Source organism: Sceloporus occidentalis, unplaced genomic scaffold (assembly GCF_023333645.1).
Source record: "Sceloporus occidentalis isolate IW3139 unplaced genomic scaffold, rSceOcc1.0.p SCAF_75, whole genome shotgun sequence".
NCBI classification, from domain to species: Eukaryota; Metazoa; Chordata; class Lepidosauria; order Squamata; family Phrynosomatidae; genus Sceloporus; species Sceloporus occidentalis.
Window position 1 is genome coordinate 3,429,603 of NW_028317055.1, and position 18,651 is coordinate 3,448,253.

At 35.2% G+C, this 18,651-nt stretch overlaps 1 protein-coding gene across 1 annotated transcript in view; it reads right to left on the reverse strand.

The window, feature by feature from the left end:
- Nucleotides 1-18,651, reverse strand: part of LOC149285895 (slit homolog 3 protein-like) — a 300,871-nt gene that overhangs the window by 252,533 nt on the left and 29,687 nt on the right. Inside the window, exons 2-3 of the mRNA XM_089494777.1 lie at nt 17,831-17,902; nt 16,678-16,749 (exon numbers count right to left, since the gene is read on the reverse strand). Coding sequence (XP_089350903.1) covers nt 16,678-16,749; nt 17,831-17,902 — 144 coding nt within the window. The remainder of the gene's footprint in view (nt 1-16,677; nt 16,750-17,830; nt 17,903-18,651) is intronic.

Genomic DNA, 18,651 nt, shown 5'->3' on the forward strand with positions numbered 1-18,651 from the left:
CATCAGTTTATATTTTATCATGCAATGAGGATAATATCATTTAACCTATACAAAGAAACGTACATAGATGTCATATGGTTTCTATTGAATTGCCTTCCGTGCTTTAAGGTATTCTTTCTACAACATATCTGTTTCATCATTCCATGCCAGCATGAAGTAAATGGCCAATAGTGGACCTGAGGACTTAGATATCCAGAAAAGTTTTCTTTTTCTGTGTGTACATATATGTGTGCTTATGTACCATGTGCTGGGATAATCATTAGGCAAGATATGTTGGGAAAACCTTTTTTGTGTAGACTTATTATTATTTGCAAAATTTTAGGTCTAATAAAATCTTAGATTTTTTTTATATTGCAAAAAGCATACAATTATATCCATTCATTGATTTCAACGGCTTTAATACAATATTTATTTTCCAGCTTCAACAAAGAATAATTGCATGCGGTACCATTCGCTGGAGTCCATACAAAATCGGCTTTAGTATGTATTTTACTACTAATTATTTATGGGTGTTCCATTATTCTACAAGAATGAGCTTTAAAATCCACAGATCCAGTAAAAGATGAAAGATCCCGTGCTAGAATAAATATTGTCTATAAACTTGACATACTTCCAGGGCAAAGTTTTCGAATCAGAACAACACTTGACACAACCTGTACTCTCGTGTCATCCCTCCTCATGATGTGTACAATGAAACTTAAAAATGCAGAGAATGCTGACAGAGACCCAAGTTATTCATTTGTCGCTTGTGACTGCAGCGTCTAAGTGCATTTGATCTTTAATTCAAACCAGCGGCAGGCATGATCACCTCCTGCAGCACTTGACTAGCTAAAAACCCATGATTGTTAAGCTCAACCAGATCACTATAATCACCAAGTGAGAGTTTGACAATTATTCTTCACTGGTTAATGAAAGAGTCTGTGTTCCAGACAGCAGATGAAAAGAATTCCGGGGAAGAGGTCTGTATTTTCACAAAAATGAATTTCACTCTTTTCGGAATTGCCGGCCTGAGGCCTAGAAGCAAATTACAGCCCTTTAGAAGAGGGCACATGCATGATTACTTTCAATTACTATTCTGCCAATATTTACTTAGTAAGACGTGTAAAATCACTGTCTTTTGCCCCCTCTTCTTTCAGCAAAGAGACATCATAACATTAGAGACAAAGATGTCAACAAGTTCAATAACTGGCCGATATCATTCAAGAAGATAAGTGATTCATGAACGTATTTTGTTTACAAAAGTAAACAATGTGCATGAGATGTATTGAGTGTTGCGACATTATGTTTTATTATAATGTGCGTACAGGGAACTCTCTGGATATGCCCCGGACAGCTGATTACTCGATCTCCATGGTAGGCCTTTCATCTATGGATGGACAAGAGGTATTAGGCTCCGTCAATGCTCGTACTCAGTCCTCCCCTTCATGCTTTGTCAGGACCTACCTCTGTGTGAGGCCAGCCAGATCTCTCCCGGTTTTCAAAAAGCGGAATCACCACTAACACAGCACTTTACAAAATGTTACCACAGGGAATATATAAAAATGGCTCCATTTTTTTTAAACATGGGAAAATGAACATGTTGAATTTGTTTTAGCGGGAGGATTTGTTCCCCTCTACCTAAAGCTGTCTGTGTTGAGAAGGAATACAACATCGCACTCGATTCATTATATTTTGTGCCATAGGGAAAACCAATATTGTCTTTTTGGAGGGAAGTTGTCCATTAATTAAATTGTTTATAAAGAAGTTATAAAAAAGTTATGCAGCTGCAAATTTATAAATTATTTGAATTACTTAAAATGGCCATTATAGCCGTAATGTGTTTCAGAGTTCATTTACTAAAGTGTCACAAGGGAAATCCTTAGCCAGATCTAGATGTGTATACTTGGAAAGCCACTGTTCAGAGAACAAATATGGCTTTGTCTTGAAAGGCTGAAATAGTCCAAGTCATTCCACATGATTATTGCAATCAAACTATACCTGGAAATTTTAAATGAATCCCCCATAAAACTAATCTATGCCGCATGCCCTATTAATGAAGCGGCCAATTACTTTCATTCTGCTTTCGGCTGCCTGAGGATTATGTGCGTTGTCGTTGAACACCTGTCAGAAAGCTGCAGTTAATCGGGTTCTATAAATGTTTCAAATTGTTCTTTGTGTACAAGTCACATAATTGTAGACAGCCAGAGGCAAATTGAGAATAATGCTGGTTATATATATGTTTCGGGCCAAAGTAAAGAATTTTTACTACATATCGTGTGTCTGATGATGCCTCCCACATACCTTTATTGCCCCTTGCGCAGCTGAGGCCATCCTTTTGTGTGCGGCCACCTGCGGGATGCTCTTGGCTGCACGCTGTATAATTTATTGTGTCGCAGGATACACGCATGCCATTTATTGGCTGCTAGCCTTAAAGTGCCAGATCTATTTTAATCCCGGTCTGTTTCTATAGCACATAAAAATATAAAATACGTCTTCCTCTGCCTTGTGTCTCTCTCTTTCTCTCTATATTTTAAATACACCCTCTTTGCATTTGACTTTTCTCTTTACTATATATTTTGATACACTGTCACGCTTTCGTTTGAGCAGCTGAAACACAGCCGGTCTTATATTTTTCCTAACACAGTTAGATAGCGAAACTGTTCTTAAAATGTTTTTTTTTTTTACTTCAATAAACGCTCTTTTCTTTTCTTTAAAGGGTGTGCTTACAGGTCCCCAGAGTATGGTATTGCAACGTTTCAGGAGTCTTTTTTAACAAGAGCCAAATGTAATTGCAAAGTTTCGACATCTACCCTTACCACCAGCTGACTATTGCCAATCCTCAATTACTGATGGGCAATTAGTGAAGTCAACATACCAGCCCTAATGCATCATTCTCAAGGACAACCTCTGATGATTTATCATGCAAAAAAAAAAAGATTCTCTAAACATTAAAGCAGAAACACTCTTCAAATATCCACTTGGGAAGCAGCTGAATTCAATTAAAGAAAATCCATACAGACTAAAACACCATTAAGTCTGCTGGTGGCTTCTATCTGTGACAGCACGTTGCATCTGTAGCTCCTGTTACCATACGGCAATTAAGTGACAAGAGAGATTGTGTTAATGGCCAATTTCAGTCAGCAAACATTGGCAAGAGTGTGTCACTGATGAGACAATCTCTTGTCTGTTTGCTTAAACTGCTTGTTTTAGATACAAGCATGCTAAGTAACTTGCTAGGTCTAGCCAGCAGTTCTTAGCCGAGCATTTGATTTCTTCCTTTGTAGGGGAGATGTGAAGTTAAGGGAGACTAGACAGCTGTGGTCATAACTCTTTAGCAAGGATAGTCTCTCTCTCTCTCTCTCTCTCTCTCTGGGACCCAAATTACTTCCTCCGATGTCCCTCTCTTCTAAGAGCTCAGAATGCTCCCTCCATATGAGTGTATTAAAGTGTTAAAAAAATGCCAAAAAGTCATTTATGTGTATAAAAACTGCATAACATATATGGGCATTTATTATTATTATTATCTCTTATTTATATAGCACCAACAGTTTACGCAGCGCTTAATAGAATACATATATTCAAGGGGTATGACAAGACAAGAATTGACAGATTAAGACAAACCGATACATTAGGTGGAGAGAGCCCTGCTATTTATCTATTAATAGTAAATTATAAGCATGGCTAAACAATTTAATAGTGCTAATAGTGAGTATTTCCCTATATACTTAAGTTTTTTAATAAGCAGGTTTGCTTGTTTCTTTTTTGGAAGGTTTAGTGCCTTTAAATGTAAGGATTTCTGACAAATCAAAGAAATAATGCTCTCAGCCTCCGATCATCATATGAAATACATCTCCACTTTTGTCTAGGGTTCCTTTCCATGTTTATGTATATTTATGGGAAACATAATAAAATGTGAATTAAAAAATAAATAAACCTGCCGATTTTCAAATCATGTTAAATAGCATATTTGTAGTCCCTTGCAATATTGACATCTCTGGGTCATTACTGAAGATGTGTGTGGATATGAACCTGTTGGAGGAGAAGCTAATATGTTCCTTTCAACTCTGAATACTAGCCAACAGCGTGCACTGTGAATATACATAGGCCATTGTGATAATGTGTGAATGGACTATAATTCAGAAATCTAGGTAGAGCTACAGCGCTGTCTTCATGCTCCTCAGGTACCTTGCCTGCCCCAGGGAACCTGCAACCTTTCTTGCCCATGTGACATACTCCAGCCCCTACTTCTTTCTTCCTCTTCTATTTAGCACAAATTTAAAGCAATCTTTGTCTCTGTGAGTCCCCTGGACCATTGCCTGGTAAATCCATCTCAGTACAGTGTCAGAATTTGGTACCAGCAAAAGTATTTCACAAGTTTCCTAAAGCTCAACAGTTCTGAAAACCTACTATACAGTGTGCCTGATAAATAATGCACAAAGAATATTTATTCATGCATTTATGTTTTACGTTTGGATTCAATTGCATCTTTTCTTTTTAAGTGCATATTTCTAATGTTTTCAGAAAAAAAATATGGCCAGAAAAAAATGGAAATCCATCTACCAGCCAAACTTCCAACCTTTTCAAGTCCCAATAAAGACTTTCTTTTAGCATTGGTTTTAGAATGTAACAAATAATGGTAAGTTTGTATTGCAAATGTACTTGTAGTGTTTGGAGCGAGTGGCCAGGCAAAGGATATGGCACCGTTAGATGGAAAACAGGGGGTATGGTTTACCCAAGTAAGCAAGGTATGCTTTGTAACAGATTTCAAAACCCTTAGTATTCAACCGGTTACATTTTGCAGAGTCTGTACTTGGTCTATGCCAGACCGAGAAAGAAATAAAGCATGCCGTTCTGTTCAGCCCCATCCTTTGGACCTATATAATTCCAAAGTTCCTGAGATCCAGTAACTACACTGTCTTCATCGATGACATAAAACAAAACCTAGCTTTCTTTCACTAGCTGAGATAAGATTAGAGCTTTGTAGTCAACCGTAGCCAGTAACACTGTTCAGATGCTTGCGATGTCATCATAGCTTGGCATAAACAAGATAATGAAAATGTTAAATGTTTATCAAAGATAAGAAACACAGGCACAATTGGAATAAAAGTGTTTACCTAGTATAATGGCTGAATTTTTTTTAAATGAGGTGTATATAACCAGTAATATCCCGTACTGACCATTACTATAAAAGAACCATTGGAAAAATCTAAAATGTGCCAAGCTTTAAACTGCCTGGAAGTATAGAGAAAACTAAATAAAGCCCTTTGCCATAATATAGCTCTAATTATCTCATGTACAGTATATGTTTCTGCATAATGTGAAAGGTTACATCAATTATTTTATAAGAGCAGAAAGGTCATTTCTTGTTGTTGTATCCTTTGTGATAACATCAATGCCCGGGGTGCTATGGATTCCCAAATCAGATTTGCATATGTTGGTCTTACTTACTGAATTAAGTAATTAACAGAGATGTGAAAAAGCTGTGGATGGTAACTGGATACTTTAAGACAGCAGCACAATACCAGGAAGTTTTCAGTCTGGTTTACAGACAGATCCGTTAGAACATAGAGAGCAGTATGGTGGTCTTTGTAGAGTGCTGGCGTTTTGCTGTCCTTCTGGCATTCAGTGGGTTAACCCAACTATTTGCCTCTATGTCTTGAGGGGATACATCTGTATTTAATCTTTGGGAAACAAAGTCAGCTCGGAGGAAAGCTGTGGGGCTTGTGTTTTTTTGTGGGTTTGGATGTGAAGCTACACATTAGTATTTAGAGACGCAACTCTATGAGGAAGATATGTAAACGGTTCTGCATGCCTGGAGGAGGAGACCTACTGCAAGATGACAATCTTGGGTGTATCCACATGTCTATTCAAAAGTTAAAAAGGGCATTATTCCAGAAAACTCAATTAGGCACTGAATAAGAATGAAGGCAATGACTGGTATAAATCATTTCCCTTCCTTCTGTTATATAAGACGCTAGCCTTTTTTAAATGAATATATATACATATATATATACGTGTATTCATTATACCCTATTGCTGCAGGCTTTATATGCACAATATCAAAAAACAACAGAAAAATTTAGCCATTCAGCAAAACTACCAATTTTTCAGTTTCAACAATAGAAATGGGAAAGGAGGAAGAATGGGGAAGGAGGAAGAATGGGAAAGGAGGAAGAGGTAAACGCTTCCACGTATGTGTTAATTATAGTTTCATTCATAAATAATAATTATACATTAATAACAAATGATTCATTTGTAATTCAATTTTTCCCCAATTGTATATTCAAATAGGGGTTATTCTGAGCATAAACCAAGGGCAACTGCCAAAGGGTTTTAACCCCTTAAGGACAATGGGTGATGCCTAAACGCATTGAAACTACGGGCTTTGTCATTAAGGGGTTAAGGTTTTTATGACTTTATACGATGCAGCATAATGAGAAGACTAGATGGAGACGAGTTTATCTGCTATCTTATATGTCCCATATTTATTTGTCCATGCACAGACATCCACATATTTAAATACATTTACTCTTTTCTTGCTATTTTCACTTAAAACACAATTGAAAACCTTTGTATGTGTGTGTGTGTGTGTATATATATATATATATATATATATCAAAAAACAGATGGAATAAGTATCTTGTGATAATACCTTTTTTATTTGGACTAACAGAATTTTGGAATGACAAGCTTTCGGGAGCTCCTCTCCCCTTCTCAAGTCTAAAACATTTCTCAGAAATGTTTTAGACTTGAGAAGGGGAGAGGAGCTCCCGAAAGCTTGTCATTCCAAAATTCTGTTAGTCCAAATAAAAAAGGTATTATCACAAGATACTTATTCCATCTGTTTTTTGATATTGACACTACTGGACTAATACGGCTACAACCTCTACTATATATATATATATATATATACACATCATTATTTTAATGACAATGTGCTGTCTGACAATATAATACATATTTTTTGCACCTTTAAGTACTCTGTAATTGCATCCCAATGGCAATTGCACTGCAATAACTCAAAGTGCCTTGTGTTCATGTTTTCCTTGACACTTGATATTTTACCAGCTGCATTATAACATCCCAACAATTAGATCTTTATAGAGGACACAGAGAGGAGGTTATGTTGGCTTGTAATTTACCGCAGCCATTTCTCAGAAGTTGTCTGAGTTGTTTGGGTCAAGTAAGTCTAACTGTTAAGAAATAATTTCAAAGCCCTGTAGTAAGTGGATACTCACAACATAAAGCCTGGGTCATACAGAGTAAATACCACAAGCACCGCAATTAGATGAGGACATCTCCTTCCTCGAGCTGTGCTTGCTTAGTATTTTCAGCTTTTTTAGTTGTAATGATGTGTTTTTTTTTGTTTGTTTTTTTGTCAGGAAAAAGGAATCCTCTTTCAAATAAGAAAGACACTAGGACAGAGTAATACAAGTGTATTTTCTGACCATCAGAGTACCAGATCTGTGAAATTCATCCTCGCTTTTGTCCAAAAACGGTTTTCCTTTTGGAATGAAATAGTGCAGCCTGTTAAAGCAACTACGTGGTGAATATCTGGATACCGAAACACATGTCCCATTTTCATCTGGCTGCCCTTTGCTTCTCTTCCATCTTTGAAATCCTTGAAGGAGAACCTGTTGACAGAGCAGCTAATAGTTTCCTTTCCAGAGGTGGAAGGAAAGGACAGAGGGCAAGCAAGCAAAGTTTTAAAGTGAAATAGAAGGAACTTGGATATGCTTACAGAACTAAAAGCTATCACAGTTTTACACAGTATACATCATGGAAACACTTTATTTTCCCGTGGTACTTTACATCCTTCATCTCTTCTGAATGCAAATACAAAGAAAAAATATTCATCTATAGCAGCATGTTCAATTTACTTGACCTCTTTTGTACTGAAGTTGGGTTTTTACAGATTACATTTGCCACAAATTGTTATATGTATTAAAGTGCACGAAAGAAGCAGAAAAAAAGTTCCCCCCTGACTCTTTCAACTAAGAAACACTTTTTTATTCTGAAAAATTGGGAGAAGACATAATACTCAATATCTCTGAACTGATCTGCCATTAGGCACCATGGGAGTTATATACAAAAAGTTAATTTGGTGCTAAATATTAGAAGCGGGGCAATCAGCAGGAATACAATTTCGTCAGAGATGAATTTGAAAAGTTAATGGTTAAAATAACATTACAATTATTATTTTCCTAAAATAAATTTCTAGTAAAGTAAGTCTCGCTGTCATGCACAGCTTATTAATGTATTTAACTTAATTAGTGGAAACATCTTGTATGCTACAATTTAATATATGTATTTGTTTTCATAAAGTTTGAGATTACTATCTAAGTATCTTTGCAACTCTGGTGGTCTGTTGGCATATTTTTAAACTATTGTTCCTGGCAGCCCAGTGGATTAATTACTATATGAAAAAATAATTTGTAGTAAAATGTCCCAAGAGGTTGCGGTAATTATAGAAAAAAAAAAAGAAACAGGGGATCAAGGACAGTGCACACATGATTTTTCTCATAGTACATTAAAGAAGAACTGTCATGTTTTTTAGAAAGCCATAATTCAATGCAGAACTGTAAATAGTTTAGAGTTTATTTAATGTTTTACGTCTGATTTATAGTTTCCGGCTCTGACATCATAGATGCCATCTCCGAAGGGATAGCAAGAGTATTTCATGCAAAATTTCCTTCGTTTGTCATGACCCCCCCAGTGAAGACCGAATCTGAATCCTACTGTCTGCCCAAGTTGGACAGCTGCTTATAACCATGCAGCACCTCTAAACAAAATAAAATAGTGTGAAACCGAAATAAAAAATATGATCCAGTAACAAGAAAGCAGCTGTATCGTATAATACAATATAAAGTAAGATCATTTTATATGAATACTTATGAGGATCATTAAGGATCACTACAGGAAAGTTCGTTAACTAGGAGTGAGCACTTCAACATTTGTCTAAACAGTGGACATGGGTAAAGTCCAATTCAAATTTAGGACCAAATAGTCCAAATGTTCGGGGTGAGGAATCATACAATTTATTAACGATAATATGTATGACTTAATATATGCGCTCATTTTATGGTTGGATTCACTTCCTGTCATCGGGAAGTCTCAAGTCAGGGTAGTTCACCCCTGCAGAGATAACAGTGGCTGGAATCCATCACTTCATAATTCGTTACAGCCTTCCCTGACACTACAGAAGTTGTGTAAGTAGCATGTCAAAGGGGAATTAGGCAGAAGGATGAAAGCCTGCTATTATTTTCTTTTTATAAGTTAACAAAATTGGCTAGCTGGTCAGACCCCAAAGTATTTGATGCTGCTAACATGTTCAGCTACTTAGATGTGAATAGTCACAGATAAGTAACAGATTCCACTGAGTCAATCACCAATGTAATTGTAGGCATTGGCTGTTTAACTCCATTCTTGTTTAAACTCTCACATCAAAGCACATCAAAGTTTAGTAAAAAAAATTAAAATAAAGGCCAAACAAAATGAATACCTTATAACCTCATCAAGTACATGCAAATGGTATGATATAAAGAAGAATATATTTGACTATCGAGATTTTTTTAAATCATATGATAATTCTAATTGATATTTTAGATGTTTGAGATGAGCTCAACAGCCAGACTCTAAGGTCATTTTGTTGGAATTGGGAATGCTTTAGTTTGTTATATTCTTCATTAGCAGATTAGTGATGTTACAAATGGAAATATATAATCTGAGCAAATGTTGAGTTCTGTTGCGGCCCCAATGTTGTGCATCTGCATTTACATTAAATGTCTGTCTAGTAATATTTTGCTAAAGACAAAGAAAATGAAGTAGTCAGGCCAAAGAAAAAAACTTCACATATCAAGACGAGATTATAGCATGACATAATATACATGACCTAGTATATGGATTCCCAATCCATATTGTGGAATTTTGCCATAGGTTATATTACCATGTAAGCTTAGAGCAAACATTGATCAATGGATGGTAACGGTAGAGTGTATTTAATCATAATTTTAAATATGTGCTACATTCCTTCATTTTTGTATTATTGAATATAGCATTTGTTTTAGGAATGACATCCAGATTTTTTTTTCTCCTAATGATCTCTAAGGTTCTAGAGCCATCCTGCCTGAAGTAAGTTTCAGCAGAGTCTCTCCTGTCGGTGTTGAACAGTTAGATGTTACATAAAGGCCACTTAACGCAAATTGAAGTCATGATGCTTATATTGAAGCACTGATTATATCACAACACAACTGAGCCTATTCACTGAACGCAACAACTACAGTAGAAGCACCAGCACAGCACCGAACAACTAAATGCATTACAAAAAAAAACCCGCATGTGCTATATGTTATTTATTTCTTCACTTTCAAAAAAAAAATATAGTCACTTTGGCTTTTTAAGTTCGGATCATTGTTTAGTTAAGAGAAAAAAAAAAGAAGGGACCTGTATAAGGAGTGAGGACCTAAGGACCTCAATTAACTTTGTAACTGTAGACAACGTGACCCAGGGTTTCTGAGCCATATATAAAACACTAGCACATTGTGACATCCAGGCAGAGGCATGCTTGATTGTGCTGCAGATCCTTAACGTGAGCACACTGAATTAACGGGATTATCATAAGTAAACACGAATGGCAACACTTTGTTAATAATTTTATACTTTCGCCATTTAAAAGAGGCCCTTATGGTTTTTTCAGCATAAAGTATGCAATTAAAGGAGGCTGTAGCCCCTATCGCCAAAATAAGAACTGCATCAAATTAAATATAAAGGTCATATTGTTTTCACGTAGAAACATCGCTTTTTCCTGCACCTGCTCCTATTTAGGGTTATGTTGTTTTTCTGTAAGAGATTTATCAGTGAGAAACAGGCTTGTATCATACCGTATCATAAATTGAATATGTAGTATCAAGATATACAGTGGACATCTACTTTTATCACTGACACCTTACTTATGTTTTCCACAACATACATACTAATCTTAGCGATAATGCAGCAGATCACCGATCTTTATAGAACACTTTATAGGTAAAAAGGGGTATTAGGTAGCGCTTATATTCCTCATTATATATTAACCATTAAATGGCATGGACGGATCAGCATTTCATTTAGGTTAAGATGAATATTAACTTATTAGGGGCTTTGCATTTCCATTTCTGATGAGCTTTAACGGATGCCTGCTAACAGTGATACCCTCTCCAACCTATACAGATATAGAACATAGGTTTAGATTGCCTAATGAGAAATTATACCCCGTATATTTATAACAGTGTAAGACTTTTGTTATTCACAATACCCACAAGGAGCTTCGTCATGAAAATGATGAGCGCCAATAAAGACGGGTGAAGATGTACAAAAAAGGAAAACAGTTAAGGCTTGTTAAAATGTTATTGTTCCTCTAACCGTGGCATAGAAGTAAAAATAAAATACAAGCATATAAAGAGTTGTCATCAACCATCACAACTGCACGCTAATAAAGGCAACATTTTTCCTCTGGGAGAATTAGACAATAAATTATCAAAATAATTCCCACGGCAAATCTATAAACAGCCGACAGCATAAAGTTTTATCCATTTATAGTATGTATTCGGCAATTTATTGTTTTATTATTTACTGCGGTGCTGCTTAAAATATTTGCCAGTTAATAAAACATAGGAAGAAACCCATGATATGTCTTTGAATCAGTGTTTTTTAATACCATCGTATACAGTAGTTACTGGTACAATATTTCAGAGAAAAAGAGAGTAACATTCACGCATCCTGACTCGTAAGACCTTCATCTCAAATATTGTAAATATTATCAGCTCATTATGGTGTCATTTGCCATGGATTTGTTTTAAAGACACCTAAATTGTATTTAAAAACTCCACATACATAGGAAAAAAATCCTAGCCTGGTCTCCTCCTCCTCGTGGTATTTGTCTCTTTATCATCTCCACTGCATCATCCCTCTTCCCAATAAATCATTTGGAAAGAGTGCAGTATTAATGCCTGCATATTCTTATTTAATAATCAATAAATAATATAAAAATGGCACAAGTGAAATGTCTGTGCTTTCGCAGTCCAAATGCCAGCTCTAACAGAAGCCGATGTGAAGAAGCAGATGAGATCATGATAAAACAATAAAACCTGCTTCATGATTGGGTTATGTATATAGAATGTTTCTTTAATGATGTATGTTTTATCAAAAGTGGAAAATATGATACAAGGTTACTCACCAGTACTTTAGAAGAATACATCATATGTGTAACTTAGGCTTACTTATTTACATTTATGACTTGTATAGTCACACCCAGAACCCAGTACGTAAAGTATAAAGAACATCTGACATTGAAGGACCAAATGCAGAATGCCACAGATACAGAAATCAAGGTTGGGCTCATGGGAAAGTATGGTCTCTTCAACTGGCCCTGCTTCTCGAGCGGTGGGCAGTCCAGTCCACTGCCGAGGAGCTGGGCCTATAGCGGGCCCTGTGACATTCTTGATCATTTTGACATCTTCTAATGTAAAAGAGGCATCGCCAGGGACCTTACTGTGTAAATCTTTTTAAACATACACAGTGCACAATAAAGGAAGTCTATACTTTGAATATGGTCATCAGAATACCTAGAAAGAACATCAGTGGTGAGTGATTTTACGAAATGCCTATCCTCAAGAAAATATGAAGGAAACTTTTTAGAGAACAAATATTTTTTATGGCTCATTATATAAATTCAACCCACAAATAAGAATCTACATGCCCTTTTATTGAAAATGAAACTGTTCCACTTTGACGATTTCTTTGTAACTACTATACATGGTCTTGTTGAAATTCTTCTCCAGTGAGAAGTAAAGCCATAGAGATTACTGAAAAATGACCCATGTCGCATTCTAGCTTAAGTGTTTTAGAGCTAATTTGCTTACGCAGTTATTGATAAAGAGCATTAGAAGAGCATTTCACTGTTTATTAAAAGTTCCAAGACCTACATGACTGTAAGCTTCTCAGAACCAACAATTCCTCTACGCCAGCCTTTTGACTGTTTGATGTTGCATTAGAAGAGCTTCCGTGAAGTTGATAACTTCACAGTAAACACATGTATTAATCCAAAACAGAATTTTATGTTTGGCTCTCCTTCTAAGACAAAATTACTGAATGCCTATGTAAATGATGCGTAGTCCCGCTATTAGCATACAATTACTCTTTGAAGAAGGAATCTTGTAAATGAGAGCATTTATCTATATAGGCAGAATTCTTGACATGCTTTGCACAGAATGCTAAAATTTGGAACAGAACATTTACATAATTTGAAAGACTTTTCACCCTACAACCGATCCCCCCCCTTCTCTCTTCCTTTCTCTTTCTCTCTATATACATATATATATAAATATATACCATATATTTTTCATACATTGTATGTTTCATTTTGTCTAATGCTTCATATAACAATTAGCATAAAATCTGTTATATACTATTATCTACACCCTTTTTAAAGCTATAATGCTATAATATTAAACAAATTCACATTAAAGGGGAATGACTAACTAGCTGATGACTTCCCATTAAAGCTTTTTAGCTGTCGGAGTTTCAACAATTAAGAAGATGACATTTTTTAATTTAGCTACATAAAACATACCAAACCTTTTTTTTTTACAAAACAGACCTTTCTGCACAATAGGTTCAATTGCTTATAGCTCCTTCTCGTACCTTTAACATGGACTATGGCTATTTGCGAGGACTTGAATGAGTTGAAATTGAACAAGAAGTGTTTTGGCACTAAACGAAACAGCTCCATATATTCCAAGAGTGAGAATTCAGTTGAAAATAGTGAGGACGCTAGATACCAGCATGACTCAATAGGAAATACCAGTACAATTTACCTGCACATACCAGCATATCTAATGAACACATCATGTTTGTTGATACAGTCAAGGACTAGAATCTGGAATTTAATGAATCTATGTGGGAGATGCTATGGAATTTGAGATGTGTATCCAGAGAAGTCTTTGTGTTTTGGAATACTTCAGTTTTCCTACATTGCATTTGCATGATGTAAACCAGCGAAATTATGTTTTGAAGTAGACCTAGTGTTTAAAGCATTATATCAATGTGAGAAATCTAAAATATTCATTAAAAAACATTGCAGATGTTAAATATGAGTCAACAAAGCTGTAACCTCTTGATAATTGCGGATAAAAGTTGAACTGGTCATGGACAACAAAATGAAGGTTACAATAAAACGGCATACAATGTGGATTACTTAGCCATAATTCCAACATGAATATAAAATAATAGTAGACATGATGGTCATGATTTTGTTGTTTTTGCCTACCTGTTTTTACAGGTTCACACCAACAGGCTTAAAAACCTCCATTTTAAATCTAAAATCTAAATCTAAAGTGTTATCTAATCTGAATCATTTCTCTATTTGTTTCCAACTTTCGCAGTTTGTTTTGACATAAAAGACCCATACTTGGAAAAGTCTTTGAAAATTCTTAATTGTCCATCATTTTACATAATTTAGATCTTGCGCTGCAGATCTGTCCAACTTTCGGTAACGATATCTTTGATTTCCACCCAACATTAACTTTCTCTTAGCATGAGTAGGTGCACTGGGGTAAAACATTATCTCTTCCAACATCCACAAAAGTATGTTCTTCAATAAAGTTGCTCATTTCAAAATAATGATTTTTGACCGGCTCTCAAGTAAATAACCTTTTAAGTACCACACCACCTAACAATTACATTTTTGGTCAGCGATTTTATGAATGTGTTATGGCCATGGTATTGCAATGGAATGTTCATAAGCTCATATAGATGTGATTGTCCGGTGTCAACATATAGTGTATGTAGGAACATAAGATAGGACATTGTGTTGTAGTAGATTCTTCCTCTCTATTTCAAAAATGCTAAACTCTATGTATCAATACCTAAATAACAAGCTATAACTTGCATATGTGTATTTTGAATTTAATAAATACTTATCACTGAAGCATGTTAAAGTATGTTAACTGTGATTGTAGGTTTTTTTGGTGGGATGAAAATATGTTTTTCTATGAGCGCCATTCTCCTTAGGTACAATGGATTTGTATACACAAAGACAGTATATAGGAAGGTAAGTACCTAAATAGATACCATTTCCCTGTCTACTCATAAACGTACGATGAATGGGTCTGTTTTGTGTTTAGATTTGAGATATGAACAAACACTCACATACGCAGATATTCTTTTACCTTCCCTGGTCTTTGGCAACAACATTAAAGATTACATTTTTCAATAATAAAAACTAGAATGTTTCCAGATGGAGGTAGAATGGGGTAAGTGAAATGTCATCTTGTGAACCTGCTTGTAATGTTCTCTGTTATAGTGTGGTTTTTAAATTGGAGGAAAGGAATATATCTTTGTTCTTTTATCTGGGAAAGACCCAAAATTCAAACCTACCAACTCAATTTACATGTACCATTAACACCTCTAATTTAAGTAACAAGAAATGTATTAGATCATTCTATTTGAATTTATAAAACAAATCCTGAATTCTGAAATAATAATAATAATAATTATTATTATTATTAAACAGCTAAACTGACATTTAAACAAAACATGGTTTTAGATCTTGATGTAATTGTAATAGATGTGTTTTAAGTTGATCATATCTGTTCATATCAGCAGCCTATGTGTTTCAGTTCCTAAAACATGCAAAATGAAGGATTGCTTAACAGTGACATAATCTTTCTACAGTCCAACCAGCTCCAAGGCGCGCTGAAAGCCAACGTAGATGCTTGAAAGGGACACAGCAGTTACCAGAATCCAGAGGCATAATGTCTATCCACAGTATAACACTATGTCTATATATACGTCTATGTCTATATACACCAAATATTGAACCATTTTACCTTTATATGTATACTGATATTCTATAACTATTGATAATAGGCCTCTGAAGGAGCTTCTTGGCTTCAAAAATGATTAAACTACGTAAATCCAATACCGACAAGAGGGAGAACTCTGGATAGCCAACCCTGGTACGCTGAACAGGCTGCTTTAATAATCGTTATGATGGTTTCTCAAAACTATTTACTGAATATATATATATATAATTCATATTCATGTTTGAAAGATTGTTATAATTTAAAATATGTTCCAATGGCAGGAGACAATAAATAGTTTTATAGCGGAATAAAATAAAACAGTAGTACTCCCACAGCGGGGAAACGCCTCACGTTGAAGGCATTACAACTCACTAATGTATATTTGATAGATAATGAGAATGTGTAACATTTTAATTTTGTTCCTACTTAGAATGTCAGTAACAGCCCATTGTTATGAAGACAAAAAATACAATAAAGTGCTGAAACTTCTTTAATTTTTCACTGAATTTTGTTGGGATGGTAAGAAATAAATGCTTGGTATTAATAATAACCTCCCATCAAAGAAGATATAAAAAAATATTATGCTTTTTAAATAAATCAAATGACAGGACAAGTCATATAAAAACATCTAATGTAAATACCTATTTATTTCTAATAATAAGTCATTAATTTGTCAGGGTCAATTTCCATTCCAGCAACACAAAAATAAAATTTAGCATTCTGTTATGTACTGCTTCTACTATTTCTTTTAGTTATTTCTATTGTAAGCCAACTTTAAACACGTATCAATGAAAATATGAATGGATAAAATAACAAGGTTAATTACAACATTCAGGTAAAATTAAGGAACACTTACATTCGCTCCAGTTGCTTTAATTCTTGAAATGCTCCTCTTTCTATGATGCTGATTTGATTATCTTCTAAATGACTGCAATCAGAGAAATGACTCATTATTTCATGAAAAAAAATCTATATTGTAGATTGTAGATGCGGTAGGTATTCACAGGGAACTGCTGATCAGCTGTGGTCGTTGAGAAATGTCATCATGGTGTATCATCTGTGCATTTTCACTGAAGAAACATACTGGGGTCAATCCCTTATAATGCATGGTTACAATTTAAATTTACAACTCAACTACATATTTCTGGGGGTTTATTCACAAATGGCTGGATATGGCCCCAAACTACATGAGCATTAAAACGTAACATGCAGCCATGGATTTCCAGCCGTCGGCCACTAAAGTCATGAGGCAGCTGCTAGCCTTAAAGTGCCAGTTCCACTCTGTAATTGCCAGTCCGGCCGTGATTTGCATTGTGGTTTTGAATTGCTGAATTGATTATGCATGATTAAAGGTCAATCCCAGTGGCTTGTCTTGTGACAAGATTCTGGCTAATGCCTTATGATGCATTATTCAATGGCTGATTAGACTTTCAAGGAATCTAATTCATTTAACTATGCAGTGTAGAGGCTAATCAAGCTCTACTTGGTCGAATCCCAAGATGACTAGCCATTCATAACATATAGCAAATTATTTAAGTATCCCAACTATTTTTTCCATGTCTTCCCTCCTAATGCCTTCAAAAACCCTGCAGCCTGCTCTGATTTTGCCTGTCAACATTTGAATGTCCACATTCTGGTCCTTGTTGTCAGGATATAATGTTATTTGAGCAGTGGGTAGAGTTGTGACATAACATTATGTCACACCATGCCCACATGGCATGTCGAGAGGCAAATCACACCCTGCCAATATAATTCTAAAGCCCTACCTAGCTTGAAGATGTGCAAATTCCGTTTCGAAGAGAAATGGTTTGCGTATGTGGGGACTGTCAGTGAAGATAATATACATAATAGACAAGTCAGTAAAAACATTCTTGTGTACTATGCTGATTGAAAATTAAAAATAAGCACATATTCAAATTCCTAATTAAAAGACAATGATCTGACTTTAGTCATTGATATTTTTTGTGTATGCTTTTTGAATGCCCCTGGCACATCTTCTAAAAACTTACAGCACGCGAAGATTTTTCAGTCCAGCAAAATCCATTTTTGTGATCCTTGTAATGTTATTTTTGTCTAGATCCCTGTAAAGAGAAGAAGAAAAAAAACACAATTAAAATAATAATACCACCAATAACAACACACATAACTAATATAAATATCAAACTTTTCATGTTGTGTGTTTATGCTATACTTTATATGAATTTTAGAGTTCACAACATATGAAGAAAAAAAAAAACCATATAGTTTGTTGAGGTATTTGTGTAATTTCTAAGATTGTCCACATAGGAACACAATGTTCTCCTGTACAGTAGTACTTTTCTTGGCTTGGTAACTTTAAGGAAAGTGATTAGCGTGTCATTACGAAAAGGACAGCCACAGTGGAAATGTGGATAATAACAGTGTTATCGGAGACAGTGCTGATGATGCTGTACTGGTAACTTCCCGGCCTTAATCCCGACCACACAAAGCTCCCACAGTAATAATATAATATGGTGAGCCATAACATTCTAGGTCATAAGGAAAGTGTAAACAAAATCAGGTGCCTATACCATAAAGTCACCCATCACAAAATACTACAAAAAATGATGAGGATTCAGCTTTAAGCAGATCATCTAGAAAGGTTAATCTACAATGATGTTAATTTTGTTAATATAATATTAGTTTCTAACAAAGTTAAAGGTTAATATGTGTATGTTTCACATACAACATAGACATACAAGGTAAAACATGGTGTTAATACACAAAAACGTTACTGGTTGTGTCATTTTAGGTATATAAAAGCCCAAAAGAAAAGGAAATTTAATTTACTTTTTATTTCACTCCTATAATA